Source organism: Marmota marmota, unplaced genomic scaffold (assembly GCF_001458135.2).
Source record: "Marmota marmota marmota unplaced genomic scaffold, marMar, whole genome shotgun sequence".
Classification (NCBI taxonomy): Eukaryota; Metazoa; Chordata; class Mammalia; order Rodentia; family Sciuridae; genus Marmota; species Marmota marmota.
In genome coordinates this window covers 7,653,704-7,681,325 of record NW_026000101.1, presented here as the reverse complement: position 1 = coordinate 7,681,325, position 27,622 = coordinate 7,653,704, and the positions used below count along the sequence as shown (strand labels likewise).

Here is a 27,622-nt window from a genome sequence, read left to right as displayed (position 1 = left end):
ATTAAAAAAAAAAAAAAAAAAAAAAAAGTCATTGCCCTAAAAATACTAGTCTAAACTGAGGGCATTTCTTAATGAATACAGACAACTGACTTGTGATCAATATGTTGTTTTGTATTTTCATATTAGTCTACATCTGAATCTTTACACAGATACTTTATTCAGATGTTTTTTACAGTTAGGTAACCTCTGTAGATCCCCTAAACTAAATTCTGAATTAATTCCATGTTAAAATGGTTTAAGTACTATTTTCTTCAGTGTTAAATGATACAAGATTAAAGGTATTTTTTAATAATGAGGTGAAATATTCCTTTCTCCAAAATAGGTAATATTAAAAAGAAAATACTAAAATAATAACTTATTTTCCAAGAGCATGATTTGCCCAGTTAAATTGAAAATAAGTATATTAATAAATGAACTAGATTTGTTTCAATAGCAAAAATCCAAATGCTTTAGCTGACCTATTTGGTACTAATTATCACTTTTACTGAGAAAATCATCAACTAAATTTTGGACATTTTCCTAATGCCTAAATTAATTCTAACTGGTTGTTTTCATAATGGATGTGATTTAGGAGCACTGCATCTCTCTTGTGATTAAAGCATTTAGAAAATGTTGTGTTTTTTTTTAAGCTACTGATCAAAAGCAGAGTAAAAAATAGGTTTTTTTCTGTTCAGTTTTCTCTGTATGAATGATAATGATAAGGATGAGGAAGTGTTCCATAAACTTTGACAGAATAGAAATGTTTCCTTTGGGGCATACTTCTATTTTAACTACTTCTGACCACAAGTTCTAGACTCTTGCTTTAGGAAGTGATGTCAAAACCAGGTAGACATTTTTTAAGTGGCATATTTATAGTTTAGGTGTTTAAAAAAATGTAGATTATGCTCAGCAGTATTATTGCTTTTACCTCCTTGGGTCTTTTAAAAGTGGAGACTTATGAAATAAATTGTTCTTTTTTCATTTAACCTTAATATGGAAAAAAATAGCGCAATATTCTAAGTATAGAAAAATAGTCTCTTAAAAATGTTAGGTGTTTTTTCTTTCCAGAGTAGAACTAATGCTAACTCCTGGACCCTTGATGAGATTGCCACAGTACATGAATGGAAAGAAGATTTTTACGACAGCAGATTACAATCCATCCCTACAAATTTAGCAGCTGTCATGTATAATACTATATGTTATCTACTGCTATACCAAGATTGAGTCAAATATGCAAATATTCTTTAGAATTCATCTACTGACCAAAATCTGAAACTATCTGAACATTGATGCCATGTGGTCCATATTTTGCAGGAGTTTGTGGAAAACAGTAGGAAGGCAATGAAGGAAGCTGGTAAGGGAGGCGTCGCTGATGCCAGAGAGCTAAAGCCGATGGTAGGTGGAGATGAGGAGGCGGCCGCCCTCCGAGAATTTCACTTTCACTTCTTCTCTATCTCTGTCTTCACTGACTGCACTTCTTCAGGAGAAGCTTTTGTTATCTGTATCACGCAGGATGTGCTGCTTTTTCTGTTTGTGTGCTTACCCATCACTTGGATGGCAGAGTTCTTGTCACAGCTGAGACCACTTTCTGTAAAAGTAAGCTGAAAGGAACAGCATCTTCTCCAGTGTCATGGGGCTAGGGGGGACAGTTTTGTCCCTAAGATGCAACTGCTGTTTCTCTATTTTTTTTTTTAACTGTCAATTTTAAGTTTTCATCCATCTGAACATTTGGATGTTCATTTGAACTGACGGTTTGATTTTTATCATTTTGAAAAGTGGTAGTACCAATTCCTTTCAACTTGCTAAAAGTTCATATTCCTCCTTTTTATAAATAATGTTCTGTTTACATTGTGGTCTTTTGCCCTTTGCTGATTTTTTTCTTCTGTTGCCTGGATTGTACCTTCTTTGTTTCTTAAGCTATTTTTCTTCCTTTTGTTCTTTCTTTCTTTCTTTCTTTTTTGGTAGCAAACAAGGCTGTTTCCATCAACACCCACATTCCCTCTAAGTAAGACTATCTGGTCTTCTCCCAGTTTACTTGTGAAAAGATTGAATTTCTCTGGCAATTTTATACATATTCCCACTCTACTCTAATTTGAAAAAAACAAATTAAAGTTAATCAGCATGCAAATCCTGAGTTGCTTTTGCTATAGACATCCTCACTGTGGCCTAACCACAGATGTCTCCAGCAGGTATGTTGTCCTGCTAATCAGGACAACAGCAAAGATGCTGCCTACCCTGTGGTGGAAGGGAGGACTCAGGAAAGCTTCTTTCCCCCTGTTTCTGGGTTGTCCTCATTGCTCAGGAAATAAAGTTTCAAGCCTAAAACTTAAAAAGACATACATAAAATCTTAAAATATCAATTTGCTTTTCCCTCCTCTTCTGTCTTTCCAGTGATTGAGACTTTGATTAAAGCATTCTCCAGTAAAGGGAGAAATATTTAGAAGCTGAGATTTAACTAATTTGGCCACATCCTGGTATATATTTCCATATTATTCTTTAGTAAATGATAGATGAATTGTGGTCGACTAAAATGCAAATATCCCTTTTTTTTTTACCCCTAATTTATAGGCAATAATCCCAAGAGAATGGCCCAAGTTATGTGGGATTCTGCCAGAAACCAAAAATTTTAGGAAGAGTTTTTTTCCTAAGAGTATTTTCAGTTTTAAACCAGTGTCTTTTAACCCAACAATGCATTTAAATCTTCTTTCAGTTTTTGTTTTCGTTTTATGTTGTTCATCAGTTCATTGCCTACCAAGGAATGGCAAAAACCCTCCTCCACTGTGTCCCCAGATACATCTTTTCTGTGCATTGTTCTTTTGATGCTTCAGACATTGCATTATTTTGGTACCTAAGAATGATGTTTTAAGTAGTTTTAAAATTCCAGAAGAGAGAAATGTGAAATGTTGCTCACAAAGTAGGTTTGTTTGTTTGTTTGTTTGTTTGTTTGGGGCCCTGGGGTTTGAACCCAGAGGCACTTAACCACTGAGCCACATTCCTAGCACTTTTTTTAATATTTGATTTTAAGTTCGAGTCTCACTAAGTTGCTTTTTGAACTTTCAATTCTGCTGCCTCAGCTTCCTGAGCTACTAGGATTATAGGTTTGCACCACCACACCTGACCAGAGTAGCTTTATTTTTTAAGCATTAGTACCATATCTTTCTTCTCTCTCACACTCAGTATGCATGATTAGGATTGACCCCTACCATCACTATCCCCTTTGTCATAAAGAATTATCAAAGAAACTGCCCCCAAAGTTTGGGGCTTAGTAGACTGTAGATTTGCTTATTTGTATTTGCTCACATTATTCTCTTAGATGATAAGTTCTGTGGAAGAGTATCATGCCTATTTTGTAATATGTCTAGAAACACTTCTGCTGTCTGCCTTCTTCTTGAATATGGGGTATTTTAACTTAGGGTTTATTTTTAGCCTATAAGATAATGTTCAGGAAAGTGAGGTTTAAATTTTTCCTTTTGACAGGGGATCATTGAACTAACTAGGAGAACTGCCAGTATTCTTGGAATTTTTCTTAAAAGAGCCTCACAAGTTCAGAAAGTTTAAAGATCTATCAGGTCTTCCTACAGTTCCTTAAAATTTATTTTAGAAAAATTTACCAAACGTGATGAAGAGGTTTAGGAAAATCTCGCCGTCTGCTATTGTATAGGTTAGAACTTACAGGGAAAAAGGAGGAGGAGACCTGGGCTCTATAGGGACATAGGCCAGAAAAGGATGCTGTGCATATCTCCGAGATGATCCTAAAGGAAATGTGACCTTCAACATTCATAGGAATTTCAGCCCCAAGAATACAGGGGCAGGGAGAAGGAGTCTCAATCCATTTTGCTCTTTTACTGTCTGTAACCATGTGTATCTGTAACATCATTCATGATCTCCTTTTAATGGTAATTGTCTAAGATTATACTCTGTATGACTTTGTTTTCTAGGCTTCGGGAGCAAGTTCTGCTTGAACCTAGCCGACGGTTATGGAACCCATTGACATTCCAAAACAATATATACACATAACTATGTATTTGTGTGTGTGGGTGTGTGTATATATGTATATGTATGTGTGTATATATATGTATATGTATATACACACACACACATAATCAGCCAAAATCAGAGAAAAGGAACAGGGATTTAATACCTTTTTTATGCTTATTTTTGTCAAACATGTACTCCTTTCATACGGGTGGCTTTTACAAGGCAACTTCCGTCATTTAATGTTTTCAATTGTAATTGTCTTAATGGAAATGTTAGATTCATATCTGATTAACATTTTTAATAACTTAGAGGAGATTTTAACTTTAGTCACTTAAATTAGATAAAATTATTGTACCAAATTCTTGTCTAAAGTTTATTCAGGGGTGATTTCCCTGACGTGTGTATAAAATAAAGATCTTATTTTACTGAGGCGTGAGTCCTAGTGCCTAGGACTCATGTGCTTTCAGATAAATAAGCAATTTCTGCAATCAGTTTTCCCCAATCAAAGAAGCCATGTCATTTTACTTTTAGAAACATAACAGGTGGACCCATTATGGGAATTTTCATAATAGCTCATACATTTGTCAGCCAACATTAAAAAGTAACCAACTCCTCAGGTATTTGTAGTTTACCCTAATGCTTCTATAAAAGAAAGTAGGAAAAAAGAAAAGGGTAGATAATCTTTCTTATGCAAACTCTTTTCTTACATTTTGTCTTTTTTTTTTTTTCCACATTTTAGTAACATCCTCCACACATTTGTGTGCCTGATTTGAAAGGAAGCTGGGGCACCCAGCAAGTTTAGCCTTTAATTTTCTATGTATTGATTTGTAGATTAACGAATGCTGGGAGGAATAAAAAAGGGATAGAAACCCGGAACATAAAGCATTGAAAATTCCAGTGCTTGGGCTTCTGCTTCAGAGGAAACAGTGGCTTAGGGTTAAACGGCCATTTTATTCAAATGCTTGCTATAAAATCTGAAAAAACACTGGCAGGTGCTCCTCTCCTTGGCAATCCATTGCGTATCCAGAGTTCTACAATGTTTAACTAAAGAATTGGTTAATATTTTGATCCTCAAGTGTGAATGTTCTTTATGTTTGGGAGTGGGCTTGGGGTTTTTTGGGTTTTTTTTTTTAATTCCTGAAGCTTACCAGATATGAATGGCTAATATTCCATTGTTCTGCTTATTGTAATGGTGAATGCTTTAAGAAAAAAAAGTGTAATTTGCTAAGAATAATTCATGATCTGTTTATGCGATAACTCCTTTTTGTTACAATTTTTTTAAAAAAGGCTATTTTTGTTAATGTAAAGTAAATATTTCAGAGCAAATTTTTTAAACTTATTGCACTAAATACAGGCTCTGTACAAAAAAACAAAAAAACAAAAACAAAAAAAAAAGCCTCAGCATTTTATCATTCCATGGAAGGAGAATCTTTTGAAAGAAAGCATTGCCTCCTATCAGAATTAGACAGCGAAGTAGACTGGTATTATGGAAATGCATACAATTAATGTCACTAGGGCTTAATAAACAGCTGTTTGCTAATGTGCTTCCTTTCAAAGGGTTGGACCTTTAAATTGCTGCAAAAGGTAAATTGTATTTTTTTTTAAGTATCCGTGTTCTTTATCTAGCTAGGCTAAAATTTGCTAAATGCCTTGGTTTCTTTTTCAAAGCTCATGTAACATTTCTGATTTTTCAGAATATTTGCAATAAGAATCTGGATTTTAAAAAAAACAACTTATACACACAATTAAGAGTTCATGTCTTAGCAAGATCTGGGAAACCAACATTATGAGCGTAGCTATTTTGAAAAAGTAATTCTCCAGAAGTTAACATTTAACATCTAGTGTCGCCAAACAGTGTCACTGTACTCTTTTATATCATTTGAAATGGAATAAATATAATTATGTAACTAACAACTGTCCAAATAGGTGAGAGAGCAAATCATGTAAGAAAATTCAGAATACTGTCTGTTCCATAGCCACACAGATTTTGGACATTCAGAAAATTGGGAAATAAATTTAGAGTTGGCAAAAGTCTGGAAGATGGGTATCAAAACAGAAGACATTTCGGGAGCTAGCTATTTTCAGAGGTCTTCCTCCAAAGTGACCTGACAGAAGTCTTGAACTTGGAAACTAGGTTCTACTCACTTGGACATCCCTGCATCATGGACTTTTGCTGCCCCCTGTTTCATGTGCTCGAAATCTCAGCTATTTGGAAGCCACCAGGAATGCTTTCTAATTATCATTTGCAACTAGAACTGTAATCAGAAAGAAATTTTGTATTTTTGTATAACTTGATTGTGTGCCATTTTATATAACAGGTCCTGTTTTACAAATAAATTTTGTTATTACTAACATTGTGTTTAGAAATTATGATCTATGTGTAACCATGTCCTTTGAGTTCCAAATTAATTTCTAGGCTGTTTTCCCTAAGTAAATTTGTGTGCCATATAAATATATGCAAATGTGCATATATATTACACAGGCACACATAGAGAGATATTTGATATATCTCTCACTCTCACATGTGCTTCATTCCTTGATTAATTTGATAAAGCCTCCTAGAGGCTTTTCAGCAATATTCAAATGTTTTGCAGTTATGTTCAGATATTTCTGCTGCCTCCTTCATTCATTGCAAATCATTCTTCAGCTAGCTGTGGGCTGCCTTATTGCTATTTGCTCACTTCCTCCATCTTCTGCCCAAGTGAGAAGAATAGATGAAGATCAGAAATTATCTGTGAAATGTGGATACCTGAAAAATTTTATAAACCATTGATTCTATGTTGTGGTTCATGTCCTTTTCTGTGATGGTTCTACAAAACGGTCTATAGGAGTCCTATCTCTAGAGTTCTAGTTAGGGTCCCCTATTGTAAATGGTAGTACTGTCCAGAGTGTCACTGTGGTTTCTACCATCAGATAGTTAATACTCTGGCATATAGTTTAGACCTTCTAGATTACTTCCTCAAAAATAAACTATGCTGTAATATAATAGGGAAGGTAAAAGGTTCAATTTCAGTGTAAGTCCAAGAAACCCATCTTCAATTGGAGGCTTTACCAGTGCAATAATAAAAAAAAAAATAGTAATTTAACAAGGACACTGAGATTGTATAATCTTTGCATGAATGAGCAGAGTTCAAAGTAGATTGTTGATCTAAACCACTTAGTGCAATTGTTAATGTTTAAGATTAAAGTTTTTATCCTGTCATACAGGATAATTAAGTCCTACGTCACTGGAACTTAAGTAGCTTAACTGTGTGTTGGTCCTAAACTTTTTCCATAATGGTTAAGGAGGGGGGACTTATTGAGTCTATTTAAAAATTATGCTGGAAATATGTTTCTTCTTTACAGAAATGATCTCTTACTCTTTTCTTCTCCCCCCATCCCTCCAGTGAAGGGCTTTAAGCCCCTGATTATAAGTTCTTCCAACACCATTGACCTTGGTATCTGCCAAGGGCTCTCTTGCCTTCCCAAGGCAATTTCAGAATTTAACCCAGTAGTAAGCGATGAGGAGCTAACCCCTTTATTCTGTTCCTGAGCTCCTTTAACACAGAATAATACCTCTCTTTCCCTCTTACTAAAACAACCACAGGAATTGCGTGCACCAGATATTTGCAAGGCCATATAGTACCCCTGAGCCTTCAAACATTTCCACCATGCAGACTCACTCACTACTTACTAAAGGCTACTTCAAGAGGTTTCCTAACATGCAAAGTAGTATTGTGGGATTAGTTCCAAAACCAGAGCTGTCAGTTACAGTGATTGAACAATTTATTTTATGTTGCTTTTGTTCAGAAACCTTATCATTTGAATTGGAGTTTCCAATAGCCTTAACACAGCCTCTAAGAAGTTTCCTTCAAAAAATGTTCACTTCTCAATAAGTAAGTTTGCTATCGCTTTCTTTGGCTACTTTGAAAAGAAAAAAAAAATCTTCAGAGTCTGGAAGCTTATCAGTGCACCTGACATGGTTAATATTTGTATTCTTTTTATATATTTCATCTGACAGATAGAAATGCTTACTGAGAGTTAAGATGTGATCTGTGACTATATATTGGAGAATTGTGGGTTCATAAGTAATGCATAAAGCAGAGATTTGTGTATGCTATATTCATAGCACAGAATCCTTTTGCTTTAAATGTATATTCATGTAGCTCTGTGTACTAAGAAATGCGTGTTAGCCCTTTGGAAAAATAGGCATTGTTCATAAACAGTGACTGTTTTGGGAATTAACTCATCTTTGTTGAGTGGCACGCCTAAACTTTGAAAAAGCAGAAACCTTGGGTGTATCAAGAGGAAGTTTAAAGCTAGAAATCTTTAAAAACAAAACAGAAACTAATCATATTTTATATACTAATAAATTTAAAATAGCACACTTTTCCCATTCAGATTTCACAAATTTTAGCCAAATTATTATATTCCACATTTTAATTCAAGAAGACAATTTTAACCCAAGATTTAAATCTTTGAAAATATCTTTCTTATAAAAAAACTTCAATGTGAAGTTTTTAACATTGTGAATTTCTGTATAAAGCCATTCTTTTCTATAAAAATACTATAGAGCCCTTTCTTCCTCCCCCTCTTGATTTTTATATGTATAAAAATAGACAAATGATGATTCAGTTTCAATTTTATGTGAACAACTGCCACTTTTGTAAATTACATGGACAGAATTTAAGTTTGGTATTTCTAAGGGAATTCACTAGAAAATTTGCTTAAAAGATATGAAATTGTTAGGAACCCAACTATTAGGCTATTCTTCAGTTTTGATGCTTTACAACCTAAATTATTTTCTCCAGACCAGAGAACTCAGAATAATGAAGCTTTTAGTTGTGTTCTAATCAAGATCCAGTCGAACACATAAATATTAATTTATAAATGTTCAGAATTTTTCCACTTATAATTGCTAAGACCTGAATTCAATATTTAATATTCAAAAGCAGGTACATTTGAGGGGCCATTTGTCCCTTCCAACTTATGAAAGCTGTGGACTGTCTTTCTCTTAAATGCACATAGCACATCTGTTTTAAATATTTTAAATGCTCATGAAGCGGCTAGGTGTCCACTAAAGATCCTTTTAAGATGATACTTTTCATCTCTGGTCTGGAATCTTTTTATAACTTAAGATTTTGTATAATTTAATACCAGATTTGGATAGAGAAACTACCCTGATCTGAATGAATAACAAGATGGTCAACACTGAATTTTCACAAATAGTAAGATGTCTTGCCTTAGACGTGTGAGGGTCTGTGTGTTCTGGGGGTCTTTTTGCAAGATACCAAATTTTCAATGAACAACAATAGAAAAAAAAATCCAAAAAGTAATTAATAGAAAATCTTCGTAATTATCCATCTACTTAAACACTTGCTTGTTTTTATTGTAGCTCATATATGACATTATGCGATATAGTGTCATCAGTATATCACTGTCTTAAAATATATCTTTAAGTATCACCCAGAATAGTTGAAGATGATGAAAAATTAGCAAACTCAAGTGTATGGAGTACATACTTGCCAAAAATTATGAATGGAAAATTGGAGTAGATGCTGGGAGTAGAAATTTAAAATGTGTTTCCCCAGCTTCTCCCACCCCAACTTAAATCAAGGAGGTGTTTACCCTTTTTTGATTATCTTCTCTTTAGAGCAGCCTTGAACCACTGTGCCAGTGGGGCTGGGCCTCCACTCCCCATGTCCACTCATCTTCCTTCTCCAGGGAAGCTTGTGGAACTCTCCACATCCACAACTTACCACTAGGTGAGTGTGCTGCAGCTACAAGGCAGCTCTTCGGGAAGGGCCCTTGAATGAAGAAGGCAGGAAGCCTTAAGGGAGTTTGAAGTTCTGTTGAGATCTGATTCCAGTGGATCATGGTTTACATATTAGACATCAGACCACTCCCTACCTTCTTAGGCGGAAGAAAGCAGAGAAAATTTCCTAACTGGCTGGTTAAAGAAAAAGGAGAAAATTCAGCTTCCTGTCCCCTACACCTCTAAAAAAGATGTAATGAACTTTCAACAACAGCAAATGGAGAGATACCACTGGTACAAGTTTCTGTATGAGACAGAAAAGGGCCAATGTCCAGCCTAAATTTGATAGGTCCTTTTGTCATAGACAGGTATGACTTTTAAAGAGAGTATTCTGACCTTTGTGTATGAGCCTTATCCCCATCCTGCTAGCTGGAGATGTAGTTTGATTCAGTTGTTGCTCAAGAACTGTGTGTTAAATCACTCCATGTGAGTTAAGATCAACATTGAAAAGACTTAGAATAAATGGGCAGATAGAAGGGGTGCCACTAAAAAAAAAATGTAAGGGACTTCTTTATTTATTATGCTGATAATCATGTCAGGACTTTTTCATAAATTGTGTTAGAATGTGACAATAATAGAATAGCTTTGAAGACTAGTGGTTTGAGATGGGGACTATTATGTAAATTTCCCCTACCTTGGTACCTGTATTCTATGCTCAGAACTTCTTTTTGACCCCTCTTGGTTTTACTAGTTTTGATTTTTGGAGGTAAATCATGTAGGGAATGTTCTCTTTTATTCTACTGGGTTGTCCTAGTAGTACTAGATTCTGATGTTTCCTAATTTCTTTCTTCCCTTACAAGAGTACTGGGAGTTCCATAACGAAAAGGAGTTTCAATTTTTACTGTCAGAATATTCATGACTACTTAATACTCTTCTAATAGATCTTGTACCTAATGAAGTAAATTCAAGTAGATTATTAGCTGATCTCATTACAGGAGGAAAAAAACCTTCCTACTAACAAAGGTGAAAGCAAGTAGAAAAGTGTCCAGAGTATCTAACAGGATGGCAGGGGCTCAGGAAAAACAACCAAAGACAAAAGCCTTTCTTCTAAAGACCAAAGGCCCAGCTTCCACATGCTGGTTTGGCATAGCCTTTCCAAACTTAACTTTAGGACAGAACTCTTAGGATAAGGCAACCAAATTTTAAAGACCAGTCAATATAATGGGGACCTGCTACTGCTCTCTCAGGCACTGTGTTTTCACATCCAGTGTCAAACCTGGCCCATTGTATGGGGTAATATAAACAGAAAATGGCACATCGAGCTCTCCTGATGTGTAATCCAGCATGAGAAGTACATTGTGGTGCCACATATTCCTGATGCCCTTTTGTTCATTTGCCCCCCATCTGCATCCTATTTCAGAATGTCATAAATCTTCATGTCATGTCCTGTCTTTGTCCATTACAAACTGGAGGACTGCAGCTAAGCCTTCCATAAAGTCCACAGTGTGGGATCATTTACCTTAGGATTATGTGGATTTTTTTTTTCCTTGTTACAGTGTCACTACACTGTATGCATGTGGGGAAACAACCATGTAGGTGCTTGAACATGCCCCCCACACAGTCATAGCCCTGGTGTTTGTGACTGTCGTCGTCGACACAGTGCAACTCTACAGATGGAGCGTTATGCTCTCAGAGGACTTAAAAATATGTATATTAAGCAATTAACTTTCTGGAGTTATCAAATCTTGCTGGGAAATTAACTTCTAAGAGCTCTGAATTGGATGGCGTTCCATCTGGCTTCAGAGTACGATGAGCTTATATGAAATGGAGCTTTGAAATGTTTTTCTTGTGCAGAAATATGAACTAGAAAAAAAAGTGCTGATTTAATGCTAAGTTTTCTCTGTGTACTGACTCAGTTGCCAGAATTATAATGAAAACTGTATTTTAGTCTAACAAATGTATAGAATTTTTTATGTAATAAATAAAATTTTATAGGAAAGAATGTCACTGTCTACTGTGTTGTAACACCTCCCCATGCCCATAGTGGTGACTGATAGGAAGTGATCATGGTTTCAAATTAGGTCCGTGTGCTACAAGGATATCCAAGAATTTCCCAGCTATTCTTTTCTAGCATCTTCCAGGATCCATGGGCTATGGAATATAGACGTACTAAAACCAATTTGTGAAGTGCAGAGTTCATTCACTGCACAGCCAGGCTTCATAGCTGAGGTCTTGAGTGGCCATAAGAATGCTAAGGTTGCAACTGAATTCAGTTATCAGGCAGAGTAAAAGATGTCCCCATGGAAAACATTGTGCCTGGTGCAGTGCCCTAAACATGAACTGAAGCCTTGATTTATACTGAGTGGGTATATACACTGTGGGGTGCTGTCATTCAGGCATAGCTGTTTCCCATTATAGTCTAAAAAATGATTGTTTAAAAGTAGTTTTTAAGTGATATTACAGACTAAGGAAGGGATGTTCTTCCTAAGTAGAAGACCTGTTGAAATACCAATAAACCTCTTCTAATTTGTTTCGTAGTTTGGATTTTCCCTGAGAGACTAATCTACAGAATGCCCTTCATTAGCTAATGTTATAATGATAGCCTTGGTGTTGATGCCATCCTGCCAAAGGAGCTGTTAGAGAACACTTGTGAGGAGTCCTCAGACACGGGAGGTGTTTGAAATACTGAATAGTACTAACCAATCTGGAGCGTTTTTCTTTTTCCTTTTGGGGACAGTTCTGATTCTGTTTGCATAATTTCTCTTATATAATCTTCAAGAGTCTGAAAATTCTCACATTTTCCTAAAAGCTATCCAGAAGTCTTTCTCTCTGTATGGCTATGAAAAGTACACTCTGTAGTTAACCTCAGGCTTCCCAAAATAAAGACAAATCCAGAGGGTTCAGGAGATACAATGCAGGCACCTGCTGACAGGAAGGGACACATTTGGAGAGAAATGCATCATTAGACAATGACATTATTGTGCAAGTGTCACAGAGTGTATTTACAAAACTACAATGGCTTCAGCATCACTAGCTGATACAGTCTCATTGGACCACTTTTGTGTATATGGTCCATTATAGATAGATAGATTGATTGATTGATTCAGTTGTAGGTGGACACAATTCCTTTTATTTTTATGTGATGCTGAGGATGGAACCCAGTGCCACACGTGTGCCAGGCAAGTGCTCTACCACTGAGCTACAGCCCCAGCCCCTATATGGTTCTTTATTGACTGAAATTTCATGAGGTGCTTGACTGTACTTGTGCACCCCAGCTCAATGTATAAGTAGTGATTAAAATTCGAGCTACTTCAAATAGCTGTACAGCTCAAAGCTTTTATAGATGTTGAACAGTTCAGAAAGAAGCCAGTGTCCTATGAGGCTCTTTGGCTTCTATCTTAGATCAGGTTCTGTGAAACTTAACTCATGGGATTGTACCATTTCACAGGGGTTTCTTGTTTGTTTTAGTTTTGGCAAATGGTAGTGAAACTTAAGAAATGCTTTGTGATTTAAGTTTGGTATTATGCCTCATTTGTTATCCAAATTCTGGAAAAAAATAACTTAGGAGTTTCACCGAAGGTTAAATTTAGGATTCCAAAAAAAGTAGACCTAGCTATCAGACCATTTCAAAAAATTCAGTAGAAATCTAAAGCTCTCTAGGTGTTTACAAGCTCCCTGGCCAGGTCCTTCAGACTAGGGAGGCCACCTTAAGGAGGAATTGCCTTTAATGTAAGAAGGACGCTTTCAGTCAAGTTCACATTGCATCCTCTAACCTCTAATTCCCAGCTCTTTGTCAGTCCTGGCAAAGAGGAAATCAAGAAAGATGCATAGCTTAAAGTGGTAAATAAGAGAAAGCATAAATAGAATTTCAATTGGAGGGACTGGGCAGACATTAGCAGTAACATAGGAATCAATGACTTGGAATCACATTCACAATATAGTCAGTAAAAGGGGGGGATAAAGCAATATTTATAGCATATTCTCATGTAAAATAAATGGTAGATGCTGTGTTTATCAATTCTAAAGACCCTATGTTGAATAGGTTAATTGGAAATTTCGGTTAAGGAAAAGAATTATTTTAAGACATTCACCTAAGATTAAATTTAGGATTCCAGAAAAAGTAGACCTCACTGTTAGACCATTTCATAGGCTTTTCAAAAAGTTCAATAGAAATCTTAAAGCTCTCTAGGTATTTATAAGTTCCCTGAATTTTCTAAATCTACAAGATATAATGTTCATTGACCAATCTTTGACATAGTTATATCAGTTCCCATTTTTATGACTTTTGACTTTGAAGTTGCATTAATAATATCAATAATGTAACCACCCCAAAATGTAATAAGGTGAAGTCAATTTTTAAGAAACGGATCAAGAATTTAGAGGTACTTATGAAGCCCATTGATTGTAGACTGCAGGATTTTTATATTTCTTCCCAGTGTTTATGTTTCTAATCCAAGAATAGTATTTTTAGCATTTTACCTTTATTGAAACTTTCAAAAGCATTCAATTTTTCAAAGCATTAGTTTTCACAGAAACTACTGTTTTCCTATTCATTGTTTTTATCAGTATACATAATATTTAAATAAACCATTAGAGTAACCACCACACCTGGCATAACATGCTGGAATAAACACAGCTAACTCTTGCCAAGCACGACCCACTGATGCTGAGAACAGAGTACACAAGGCTTCAAATATAGGCTCTTCTCCAGGAACATTCGGCATGCAATAGACATCAACCAGTACATTCTACAGAAGGTGGAAGAATGTCAATTAATCTGGCACAATAAAGTTAGCTAAGGAAATCACTTTGTTTACATCAGAATGATAATTATGATTATCTATATTGTAAGATTATGGGTGACTTGAATTCGTTTTTTTTTCTTATCTATGTTTAAAAATTTCTCTATTGTATTTGAATATGAAAAAATAAGTGATAAAGAAGGGAAGAGTTTTTAATAAATGGTATTTAGGACAATTGGCTTTCAGCTTGAAAACAAATCTAAGTCAAACCAAAATGGATTAAGGATTTCTTTTTAATTAGACAAGGGAAAGAATGGGGATGATTTGATAAGTTTAGAAGGATTACAAAAAATAATAGAAATAATAGACTGTGGGAGTTGATGAGACCCACATATCACATTTTGTGGAAGGTGTGGTGAGCAAGGCCCCTTTCAGATGCTTTTCCTAAGCATGTCCACCTCAGTAGTCACTTCATTCAATAAGCATTTCCTGAGGCTTCTCTGGTCAGGCAGAACTGTATTCCAGGAGCTCAGCAGTAAATACTCCCTGATCTTAAGTAACTCACAGCCTAATGAGGGAGACAGACAGCAGCAAGAGTTATGATGAGAAGTTGAAGGTGCTTTGGGAACACAAGGGAAGGTGTTCAGGTCATCAGAAGAAGCGATCTGAGGCTGAGTCTACAAAGAAGAGCAAGCATTAGCCCAGTGATGAAAAGACAGTGGGGTGCCTCTGCACAGAGAGAACAGAACAGCATGGGCAATCAGCAGCAGGAGGAAATGCAGGCAGAGCAAAGAATATGTGGATGTGCAGCTAGAAGTAACACAAGAGAGGATACAGGAGTCTTGCAGGTGTGTGTACAGACCTGAACTGTGAGCTGTGGGAAGCCTCTGACTGGTCCTAAGCAGGGTCATCTAGTGGTATGGAGGCTGGAATGGAGGTAGAAACAGAAGAGGGAGAGTTGGGAAAGGAAGAGGTCTGAAAGGAAGATGGAGAAGAGGAGAGGTCCAGTGGGAAACCCAGCAGACCTGGTAACCAGATTTAGGGGGAAATTGAGAAATAAATCATGGAGGCCCACACTCAAACAGGGCACACCATCTCTTTGTTGAAAGAAGGGGGCTTGTGCCAGATGGTCAGCTGCATCCAGGATCTGATTCTCTAATTCACTGAATATTGGAAAGGCTTACATTTTCTTTTCAATACCATCTTTTGCAAAATTTCTGTAATAATACAAAGGAGCCAGTGAGACAAGAGTTGGAGGTCCTCAAAATATTTCTCTGCACCAGCAAAAAAAAAAAAAAAAAAAATTCCATTCCCTGATGAATGAAATCTACCTAATTTCTGGTTTTCAGTTGAAAATTCCTAACCTAACAGTGGCTTATGTAGCTGCAGACAAACTTGGTCTCAGTGGCTCCAGCTCTTCTCTTCTGCATTGTTACCTTAACCATCTGTTTGCTTCTATGCTAATAAGAAATAACATTCAGTGTTTCAGTATGTGTGTATATATACAGATGTAGATATATTTAAACATGTAAACTTTTTCCAAAAGACATATATTCAAAAAAATCTATTAAAATAAAAATATGGGGCCAGGGTTGTGGCTCAGTGGTAAAGCGCTTGCCTAGCATGCGTGAGGCCCTGGGTTCGGTCCCCAACACCACATAAAAAAATAAATTAAATAAAGGTATTGTATCCATTTATAATTTAAAAAATTTAAATATCTGAAAGCAAAGATATAGGAAGAAGCAAGTATACGAGGCTCCAGAACTCCTATGGTCGCAGTACATTGAGGCGACCATAAATTCTTTGAGCTTCTTAGCAACCTGAAAAGAAAGGAAAACACCAAGATTTGTAGAATTTTATTCACTAGTAGAAAAAGATATATGCATTCTTTAATCTATTGTGAAAGCAAAAAATAGTCTGCATATGGCTTTTGAATGGGGGTTTGGAGGTGCTGAGCTGGTAATATTCCAACATGTAATTTTCTGATGCTTTAATTGAATTTCTTATACATATTTTATCCAAATCTGACTCAGGACTTAAGTGTAAGTAAAAGAGAAAGGATTTCTTTGTTTATTCTAAAGACATTTAATGAGCCCTGTATAACTGAGGGTACAGGAATGAAAATCCCAGTCTCTGCCCTCCAAAAATGTATAGTCTGTTTAGGAAGGCAAAGGGATAAGCGGGTGATTGTAATATTTTGCCAGCTGCTGTAACAGAGTTAACTCAGGAGTGACAGGGAGACCCCCCCACCCCAAAGTTGCAAGCAGTAAGGAAATGGGGATATAATAAGTAAATAAGTCTTTGGGGGAAGGAAGGTAGAGAGTGTTCCAAGCAAAGCAACAGCATATGTGAAGAAAAGACACATCAGTGAGTCTGTACTGAGGAGTGGGTGTGGGATATACAATTGGAGAAGTCAAAAGAGATCAGATGTATTGGGTTTTATGGACCATACCGAGGGACTAAATGTTATGCTGAAGAAAAAGGAGATTCAAAAAAAAAAAGAAGATTCACTGAAGAATTATAAGCAAAAGAGTGCTTGATGATATTTGCCGTTTAGGTCAACTTATGCAGGGATTCTTTCTTAACCGTGCAGTAAGGGAGTATAATGTGGAATGAGTTTATTCTGGTTCAGGAAAACCAGGCAGGAAAAGCTTTTTTATTATGCCAAATAAGTGAGGTTGAGGTCTTCAGCTAGGGCACCAGCAACAGAATGGAGAGAAAAGGATATTTGTAAGAGCTATTAGAAAGGTAGAACCATCAGATAATCAAGTGGTATAAGGGGCCAAGTGAAAGATGGGAATCAAGTATGAATCCCCAGGTCCTGAATTGCATGCAATACTGCATTGAAAGATCAGTTACTTTTTACCTAGAAAGAACCACGTAAAGATTGCCAGGCGTGATGGTGCATGCCTGTAATCCCATGGGCTCATGAAGCTGAGACAGGAGGATTGTGAGTTCAAAGTCAGCCTCAGCAATGGCAAGGTGCTAAGCAACTCAGTGAGGCCCTGTTTCTAAATAAAATATAACACAGGGCTGAGGATGTGGCTCAGTGGCTGAGTGCCCCTGAATTCAATCCCCGGTACCGCCCTCCCCCCAAAAAAGAACCATGTAAAGTTGAAAAGCCCTGTTTAGTAGAGATAAAAGATGCAAAAGCACTGAACTAACAGTTGGCATATCTGGATTCATCTCGTTTCTCCAACCCAATTACAGGTTATTTGTCCTCTCTGTGCCAAAATTTCCTCATCTGAAAGATGAAATATGTTCAGTCCATGCAGTAGGATTGTTATTATAATTAAATGAAGTAATGCATAGGAATATATTTTGAAAGCTGTTAAATGCAACAGAGTTGTTACCTCCTTATTTCTGATGCCTAAAGGAGCCAGCATAGTATAAGGAAGAAAGCAAGAGATTGGGATCATGAATATGGATTTGAATCTGTCTCTGCCACTTGCATAAGATAGGCAAACTGAGAAAGTCACAAAAATCTTTCTGAGGTTCAGTACCTTCCTTTGTAAAATAGGAATAATAATGTCTTATGGATATTTTGTAGAGTCAAGTGATAATTTGTTCACCTACTCAATCATCACCTAACAGACATTGAGTATCTACTATGTGCTAGAAGCTGAGAATATAGGATTGAACACAACAAGGTGAAGTGTCTTTTTATATGTGAAAACTAATGGTGTGGTGATGTGGCTAAAATGACAGATTAGGAAATTCAAAAACTTTCTCCTTCCACTAAAGGAAATGACTAAGCTGTCAAAAACAATTAAATCAATTTTTATCAAACTCTGGAATCTAATGTTTAAAAAAAACAAATTTACAACTTGGAGAATGCTAAATGAAAAGAGAGAGAGAGAGAGAGAGAGAGAGAGAGAGAGAGAGAGCATCAAAGCATTTTTAACTTGCCTGTATGGCATCCCCAGCTCAGTAGCAGCTGTGGGGACAGTGGCATGATACATGTTTCTGAGGTGACTTCCTGGTGCCAGAGTAACCAGCGTGAACCTTGTTTTCAAAAAAATTGTGGTTGTTTGTTTTGACCTGTGTGATGGCTTCCTGAAGGATCATCTTGGAGATTTTTTTTTCTCCCACCTTCTTTAGAACCTTCTTAAGTCTGAAGTAATTGTTCCAGTGATGTTTGTCAAAAATATTTAAAGGCAAATATTAGATGACACAACCTGGCGTGAGGAATAACACATGCAGCAAGAAACAGATGAAAAAGCATGGGCAGAAAGAAGCTAACGAAGGACTTATATGGGGGAGTGCGAACTTTGAAAAGTTCCTCTGTTTACAAGGAAATTCAGAATGCCACACATCCAGGGCTAGATTTGGGGGGCGGGCAGGGTGGACAAATGAGAAGACCATGAATATTCACCTCTGACTGGTATTTAGGATGCATGAAGGAAGAGAAAGCTAAAGCAGAGTTGTAAGATGCCTTGCTAAGCATTAAGTGGTTTTTATACACAGGATGGATCTACAAAGACTGGAAGAAAAATTTTTTGGTTTGTTTTATTTTGGCTCTAAGTATTTAAGAAAATATTTCAGATTACTAGCTGAGAAGAGACTTTGGTGACCATGCAGACTAATCTTTAGGGAGAATACAATTTTTATCAAAAAATAGTTTATAAAAGTCACTGAATAAATAAGCAAATACAACCCACAGCAAGCAGGGAAAAAAAAAAAAAAAGAACAAGTGAAAACCAAGAGCAGCACAATGTCTTACTGAATAGAGACTATCAACAAAGAGGTAGAAATTCTAAAAATGGAATCAAATAGAAGTTCTGGAGTTGAAAAGTAAGCTGAAATGAAAAAAAAAAATTACTATCAGAGTTCAACAAGGGATTCAAGCAAGCAGAATAAAGAATCACTGAATATCCAGGCATGGTGTTGCCTAGCTACTACTCCAAAGGCTAAGGAAGGAGGATTGGAAGATCAAGGACAGCCTGGGAAACTTAGTGAGACCCTGTCTCAAAATAAAAATAAAAAGGGTTGGGGGTGTAGCTAAGTGTTGGAGCACTAAGGCTCTGGGTTCAATTGGAAGGAAGGAAAATAATCACTGAATTGAAAGATAAGTCAACAGAGATGCTTCAATTGGAAGATTTAAAAAAGAAAAGAATGAAGAAAAACAGAGTCTAGGAGACTTTTGCAACACCATCAAACATCCACATATACATAATGGGAGTCCCAGAGATAAAGGAGAGAGAGGAAGGGGCGGAAAGAATGTTTGAAGAAATAATGGCAGAAAACTTCTCAACTTTGATTAAAAAAAAAACATAGGTGTGCACAGAAGCTCAACAGACTCCATCGATGATAGATAAAGAGATCCACACCAAGACAGATTGGAATTAATGTATCAACAAAGACAAAAATACCAAATGCAGCAAGAGAGAAGCAACGCATGGCATACAAGTGATTCTTAATAAAATTATATCCTAATCTTTTATCAGACACCATGGAATCCATAAGACAGTGAGATGACAGAAAGTGCTGAAAGAAAAAAAGAAAAGTTAATCCACAATTCTTTTTTTTTTTCTATTTATTTTTTAGTTGTAGATGGACCCAATACCTTTATTTTATTTATTTATTTTTATGTGGTGCTGAGGATTGAACCCAGGGCCTTACACATGCTAGGTGAGTGCTCTACTGCTGAGCCACAAAGTCAACCCCCAGTCCACAATTCTTTATCCAGAAAAGTATTCTTCAAAACAAATGGGAAATGAAGATATTTGCAAATAAACAAAAGCTGAGAGAGTTTGTTGCTAGCAGACCTGCCCTTGAATTCTAAAGAACATTCCTCAGACATAGATGAAAGGACACTAAACAGTCACTCTAGCCATACAGAAAACTGGTAAGGTAACCACATAGATAAATATAAAACTTAGTATTATATATATTTTTTTTTATCTCTCATTTTTCTTTCTATATGATTTAAAAGGCAAATGCATAAAATAATAATTATTAAATCTGAGTTGGCATACAAAAAGGTGCTCAACAAGATGTGCTCAACAGAAGGCCACATTTGCCTTGAGCACCAAAACTCTGAAGCCCAACACTGAGTAGCTGGATAAGTTCAACATCTCTCAGCACTTCTGGAGCTGGAGAACTTGAGCAGGGTGCCAGACATTACAGCAGTCAAGGAAATGAAGTTGTTGGTGTTGGGAAAGCTATCAATCTTTTTATAGATCCTGAACTGAAATCTTATCAGAAATTCCAAGTCCAGCTAGTTACTGAATTGGAGAAAAAAATCCAGTTGGAAGTATGTGGGCTTTATTGCTCAACTAAACCAATTTTTAAAAGTTGTGTAAAAAAATCGCCAAAGGATCCCAGGAGCCACACCAGAAACCTGTGCACAATGCAATCTTGGATGACTTGGTCTTTCCAAGTGAAACTGTAGGCAAGAGACTGCACAGGAAACTGGATGACAACTGGCTTGTTAGTGTTTATTTGGACAAAACACAGCAGAATAATGTGGAGCAAAAGAATGAAACTTTTTCCTGTCAATAACTAGCTCACAGGCAAAGATGTTAACTTGGAATTCCCTAAGTTTTGATTGTTGACAAAAATGACTGAAGTATCATTCACAGTTTAAAGAAACGTACCATATATCAATTACAGCACAAGGGGGGAGCATGGGGCTGCATAAGAACAGTTTTTATGCATTACTGAAGCTTAATTGGTGTCAAACTAGATTTGTTATTAAAGTATTAACTGTACCACCAAAGTAACATTAAGAAAATAACTGAAATGTACATTCAGAGAAGGAAAGGAGAACATAAAAACAATAACACTACAAAATAGATTAAGCACAAGAAGGAAAGAATTGAGGAATAAAAAAAGATATGACATAGAAAATAAAAAGCAAAATGGCAGAGCAAGTCCTTCCTTGTCAGTAATTACTTTAAATGTGAATGGATTAAACTCTCCAGTTAAGAGGCAGAATTGGCAGGATGTGTTTAAAATCATAGTCCAAATATAGTGTCTCCAAGGGACTCTGTTTTTTCTATCCAAATAGGTTGAAAGAGAAAGGAGGGAAAAGATATTTCATGAAAATAGTAACCAAAAGGGATCTGAAGTGTCTATACAAATAACTGAAAAACCAGGCCTTAAGGTGAAAATTGTTACTGGAGAAGAAGGATGTTTTATAATGATAAAAGAGTGTCCCACTGGGGTTGAAGTTCAGTGGTTGAGCACTTGCCTCACATATGGGAGGCACTGGGTTCGATCCTCAGCACGATAGATAGATAGATAGATAGATAGATAGATAGATAGATAGATAGATGAAATAAATATCTTTTTTTTAAAGAGAGAGAGAATTTTTTAATATTTATTTTCTAGTTTTCGGCGGACACAACATCTTTGTTTGTATGTGGTGCTGAGGATCGAACCCCGGGCCACACGCATGGCAGGCGAGCGCACTACCGCTTGAGCCACATCCCCAGCCCTGAAATAAATATCTTATGTCCATCTACAACTAAAAAATATTTTTAAAAATTAAAAAAAAGAGCGCCCCGTCAATAATATATAGCAATTACAAACATAAGTGCACCTAATAAGGGAGCCCAAAATATGTGAAACAGAAACTCAGAATTAAAGAAAGATAGAAAAATCAACAATAATAGTTGGGACTTCACTGTGTCATATTCAAAATGGCTAGAACAACTAGACAAAAAGTCAAGAAAATAGAAAACTTGAACAGCACCATAACATAGCTGGATCTAACAGATATCTGTAGAATATTCCACCAACAACATTATTCCCAAGTGTACATGGAATAATCCCTAGGTTAAACTATATATTAGTCCATGAAACAAGCTACAGTATATTTTAAAAGATTTGATCATCTAAAGTATATTCTAAATCAAAATGGAATGAAATTAGAGATCAATAACAAGGAAATATGGTAAATTTATAAATTTGTGGCAATTAAACAAGACTTCTGAATAATCACTAGGTTGAAAAATAAATCAGGGAAATAAGAAAATACTTTTGGATACATGAAAACATAAATACTACTTAAATTTATGAGATGAAGCTAAGTCAATACTTAAAGGAAAATTTATAAGTGTAAATACCAGCATTAAAAAAGAAGAGAGCTCTCAAACCACTAACCTAAACTTCCACCTAAGAAACTAGGAAAAGAAAAGGAAACTAAAAGCAAGCAAAAAGAATAAAGTAAAGATGAGAATGGAAACAAATGAAGAAATAAATAAAGGAATCGAAAGTCAATTATTTGAAAAGATCAACAAAATTAATAAACCTTTACCTTGTCTATCCAAGAAACAAAAGAAGACTTAAATTATTTAATCAGAAATTAAAGTATTAACATTACTACTGTCTTTGTAGAAAAAAAAATTTTTTTAAGTTTATAAGAGAATTCTATGAACAATTGTACCATAACAAATTAGATAATGTAGATGGAATAAACAAAGTCCTAGGACACACACATACTACAAAATTGACTCAAGAAGAAACTGAAATTCTGAAGACTTAAATAGATTGATTTAGTGCTCAAAAACTCCTCCCACAAAAAAAGCACCAGATGACCTAACTGATGAATTACTAAATGTTTAAAGAAGAATTAATACCATTGTTTTTCAAACTCTTCCCAAAAATGAAAGAGAAAAGAATACTTCCTAACTCATTCTATAAGACCAACATTGCCTTATACCAAAAGCCAAATTGAGAAGAAAAGAAACTACAGAACAGTTTTGTTTCTATGGAGTAGCAATGAACAATCTGGAAAAGAAATGAAGAAAATTTCATTTATAATACTTTCAAAAGAATAAAATACTGAGAAATAAATTTAAACAAATTGGTGCAAAACGTTTACACAGAAACATGTAAAGCTCCATAATAAGTAAATGGGAAGACATCTATGTTTATGGATTGGAAAATTAATACTGTTAAGATGGTAGTGCTACCCACAGTGATCTATGGAGTCAATACAATTCTTTCAAAATCCCAATTTTTTTCAGAAGTGAAAACCGTGTGTTTGAAAATTCATGTGGAACTTCAAGAGTTTCCAAATAGTTAAAGGAATCTTCAAAAGGAAGAATATGGTTAGATCAAAGTGGATCAAAGACTTAGGCACTAGACCAGAGACCCTGTGCCTAATAGAAGAAAAAGTAGGCCCAAATCGTCACCATGTCGGCCTAGGATCTGACTTCCTTCACAAAACTACTAAAGCGCGAGAAGTAAAATCAAGGATCAATAAATGGGATGGATTCAGACTAAAAACCTTCTTCTCAGCAAAGGAAACAATCAATAATGTGAAGAGAGAGCGTACAGAATAGGAGAAAATCTTTACCACATGCACCTCAGATATAGCATCAATCTCCAGGATATTAATCTCCAGAATTCAAAAAATTTAACAACAAAAAAAAAACCCAATCAATAAATGAGCTAAAGAACTGAACAGACACTCCACAGAAGAAGAAATACATTCCATCAACAAATATATGAAAAAATGTTCAACATCTTTACAATTAGAGAAATGCAAATCAAAACTAAAATTTCATCTCACCCCGGTCAGAATGGCAATTATCAACAATACAAGCAACAATAAATGTTGGTGAGGATGTTGGGGGGAAAGGAGTGTACACTCATACATTGCTGGTGGAAATGTAAATTGGTGCAATTATTATGGAGAGTGGTAAGGAGATTCCTCAGAAAACTTGGAATGGAACCACCATTTGACCGAGTATCCCACTTCTCAGTTTATACCCAAAGGACTTAAAATCAACACATTACAGTGATACAGCCACATGAATGTTTATAGCAGCTCAATTCACAATAGTTAAACTATGGAACCAACTAGGTGCCCTTCAACAGATGAATGAATTTTAAAAAGTTTCATATATATATTATTATGAAATAATATTATATATATATAAAATGAAATATTATTCAGCCTTAAAGAAGAATGAAATTATGGCACTTGCTGGTAAATGGATAGAGTTGGAGAATATCATACTAAGAGAAATAAGCCAATCCCAAAAAACAAAGGCCAAATGTTCTGATAAGTGGCTGCTAATTCACATTGGAGCAGGGGGCTAGGGAAGAACAGAGTTACTTAGATTAGGTAGAGAGGAGTGAAGGGAGGAGAGGGGGTATGGGGTAGGAAAGTTAGTAAAATGAATCAGACATTATTACCCTATATACATGTATAACTATAGGACCAGTGGAATTCTACATCATGTATGACCAGAAAAATGAGAAATTATACTCCATTACATATGATGTATCAAAGGGAATTCTACTATCATGTACAACTAATTAAAACAAATTTTTAAAAAGAAGAATATGGTTGGAGAACCAAGGCATTCTAATTTCAAAACCTACTACAAGGCTTCAATAATCAATAGATCAATAGATACTGACATAAAGATAAACATTGAAATTGGTACAGGTGCAATAGAATTAAAGTACAGAAATAAATCCATGTGTCTGATCAAGGATACTAAGACCATTCAGTGAGAAAAGAACCGTCTGAAATTTCAATAAACAATGCTTGCTCAACCTGATATCTACAAGCAAAAAAAAAAAAAAGAATGTGGACCCCTACCTCACAAAATACACAAAAATTAATCTAAAATGGATCAAATGCCTAAATACAAAAACTAAAACTACAAAACTCTTAGAAGAACCATCGGGGTAAATCTTCATGACTTTGGATTTGACCATGGTTTCTTGGATATGACACCAAAAACACAAGCAACAAAAGAAATAGGTGAATCAGACTTCATCAAAATTAAGAATCTTTTAGTTTGAAGACATAATTAGACATATGAAAAGGAAACCCATAGAATGGGAGAAATATTTGTTCCTCATCTATCTAGTAAGAGCCTAGTGTCCAGAATATATAAAGAACTTACCACTTTAACAACAAAAAAGATAAACAACTCAAAATGAGCAAAAGTCTTCAATAGACATTTTTACAGAGCAGGTTAAAAAAAATGGCCAGGACATTTCTTGTAGAAATAGATAAAGCAATCATGAAATTCATATGGAAAAACAAAAGACCCAGAATAGCAAACACAATTCTAAGCAGGAAGTGTGAATCAGGCGGCATAGCGATACCAGATCTCAAACTATATTACAGAGCAATAGTAACAAAAACAGCATGGTACTGGTACCAAAACAGGCAGGTGGACCAATGGTACAGAATAGAGGACACAGAAACCAATCCACAAAACTACAACTTTCTTATATTTGATAAAGGGGCTAAAAGCATGCAATGGAGGAAGGATAGCATCTTCAACAAATGGTGCTGGGAAAACTAGAAATCCATATGCAACAAAATGAAACTGAATCCCTTTCTCTCGCCATGCACAAAAGTTAACTCAAACTGGATCAAAGAGCTTGATATCAAATCAGAGACTCTGCACCTGATAGAAGAAAAAGTTGGCTCCGATCTACATATTGTGGGGTCAGGCTCCAAATTCCTTAATAGGACGCCCATAGCACAAGAGTTAATAACTAGAATCAACAAATGGGACTTACTCAAACTAAAAAGTTTTTTCTCAGCAAGAGAAACAATAAGAGAGGTAAATAGGGAGCCTACATCCTGGGAACAAATTTCTACTCCTCACACTTCAGATAGAGCCCTAATATCCAGAGTATACAAAGAACTAAAAAAATTAGACAATAAGAAAACANTATAAGAGGTTGTGAGGGGAATGGGTAAAAAAACAAGGAGAGAATTAAATTACAGCAGATGAGTATAGAGAGAGAGGAGGGAGGTGAAGGGAGGGGGGATAGTAGAGGATAGGAAAGGTAGCAGAATACAACAGTTACTAATATGGCATTATGTAAAAATGTGGATGTGTAACCGATGTGATTCTGCAATCTGTATACGGGGTAATAATGGGAGTTCATAACCCACTTGAATCTAAAGTATGAAATATGAGACGTCAAGAGCTATGTAATGTTTTGAACAACCAATAAAAATAAATAAATAAATAAAAATGTCCAGGAAAAACATGAAAAGATGCCAAATGTCATTAGGTGTTAGGGAAATTCCAATCACAACAATGAAATACAACATCACACCCCTAGAATGGCTATAATCAAACAGACAATAACAAGCTCTGATGAGAGTGTGGAGAAATTACCAGTGGAAATATAAAGTGTTGTAGCCACTGCGGAAGACCAGTTGGGCAGTTTCTCAATAAGTTAAACATGGAATTACCGTGTGACCCAGCAAATATACGCCTAGGTATACATAGACCCCAAATGATTGAAAACAGATGTTCAAACAAAAAGCTGTACACAAATGTCCATAGTAACATTTTGCACAATAATCAAAAAGTGGGAACAACCTAATGTCCACCAGCTGATGAATGAAAAACTAAATATGGTATCCACATGATGAAATAGTCAGCCATAAAAAGAAATTGGTTACTGACACATGCTACAACATGAATGAGCCTTAAAAACTGGTAAGGGAAATTATGGTAAAGGAAAGGAGCCAGACACAAAAGGCCACATTTTGTCTAATTCCATGTATATGAAATGTTCAGAATACATAAAATACATAGAGAAATCCAGGCTCTCTGGAGAAGGGGAAATAGAGAATTACTGCTTAGTTGATACAGGGTTTCCTTTTAGAGTGATGGAAATGTTCTGGAACTATGGAGTGCTACTGGTTGCATGACCTTGTAAATGAATTAAATGCCAATTTTAAAATGGCTACAATGATAAATTTAATATTGTGTGTATTTCACCACAATAAAAGTAAAAGCCAGTGATATTGCTAGCTACTATTTTTAAACTGTATTTTTAAATCATTTGAGACATACAGAAGAGCTGAAAGAATAGTATGAAGAATGTTTATATACTCTTCATTCAGATTCCCTAAATATTATTATTTTATGATATTTGCTTTATCAGTTTCTCTCCTTCTCACTTTTCCTCCCCTACCCAGATGCCCCTTCTTTCCTTCCTCCACTTCCCATGCTCTGCAGACCTTTACATTTGGACAATTGTCCCACGAATGACCTTTATGTTTGTTAAAGACAAATTTTGTCCCAGTCAAGGACACCCCTAGCATCACACATTACATTTAGTTCTCATGTCTCTTCCATTTCTTTTAATTTGGACCTGTTGCTCAGTCTTTGTCATTCATGACCTTGATATTTTTGAAGAGACCCCTTCCCTTATAGAATGTTCTTCAATTTGGGTTTGTCCC

At 35.7% G+C, this 27,622-nt stretch overlaps 1 protein-coding gene and 1 long non-coding RNA gene across 4 annotated transcripts in view; one reads left to right on the top strand and one right to left on the bottom strand.

The window, feature by feature from the left end:
• LOC125610675 overlaps positions 1-27,622 on the bottom strand; it is a 76,483-nt gene that overhangs the window by 13,986 nt on the left and 34,875 nt on the right. The gene's annotated exons all lie outside the window — the stretch shown is intronic.
• Positions 1-27,622, top strand: part of Slc44a1 (solute carrier family 44 member 1) — a 138,881-nt gene that overhangs the window by 84,451 nt on the left and 26,808 nt on the right. For 2 of the 3 annotated variants that reach the window (XM_015492233.2, XM_015492231.2), the window contains 2 exons: positions 1,294-1,374; positions 3,918-6,309. In XM_015492233.2, the coding sequence (XP_015347719.2) occupies positions 1,294-1,374; positions 3,918-3,941 (105 nt within the window). In that variant the 3' untranslated portion in view covers positions 3,942-6,309. Of the gene's footprint in view, positions 1-1,293; positions 1,375-3,917; positions 6,310-27,622 lie in introns of those variants that run through there. The other variant, XM_015492232.2, reaches the window with a different exon arrangement.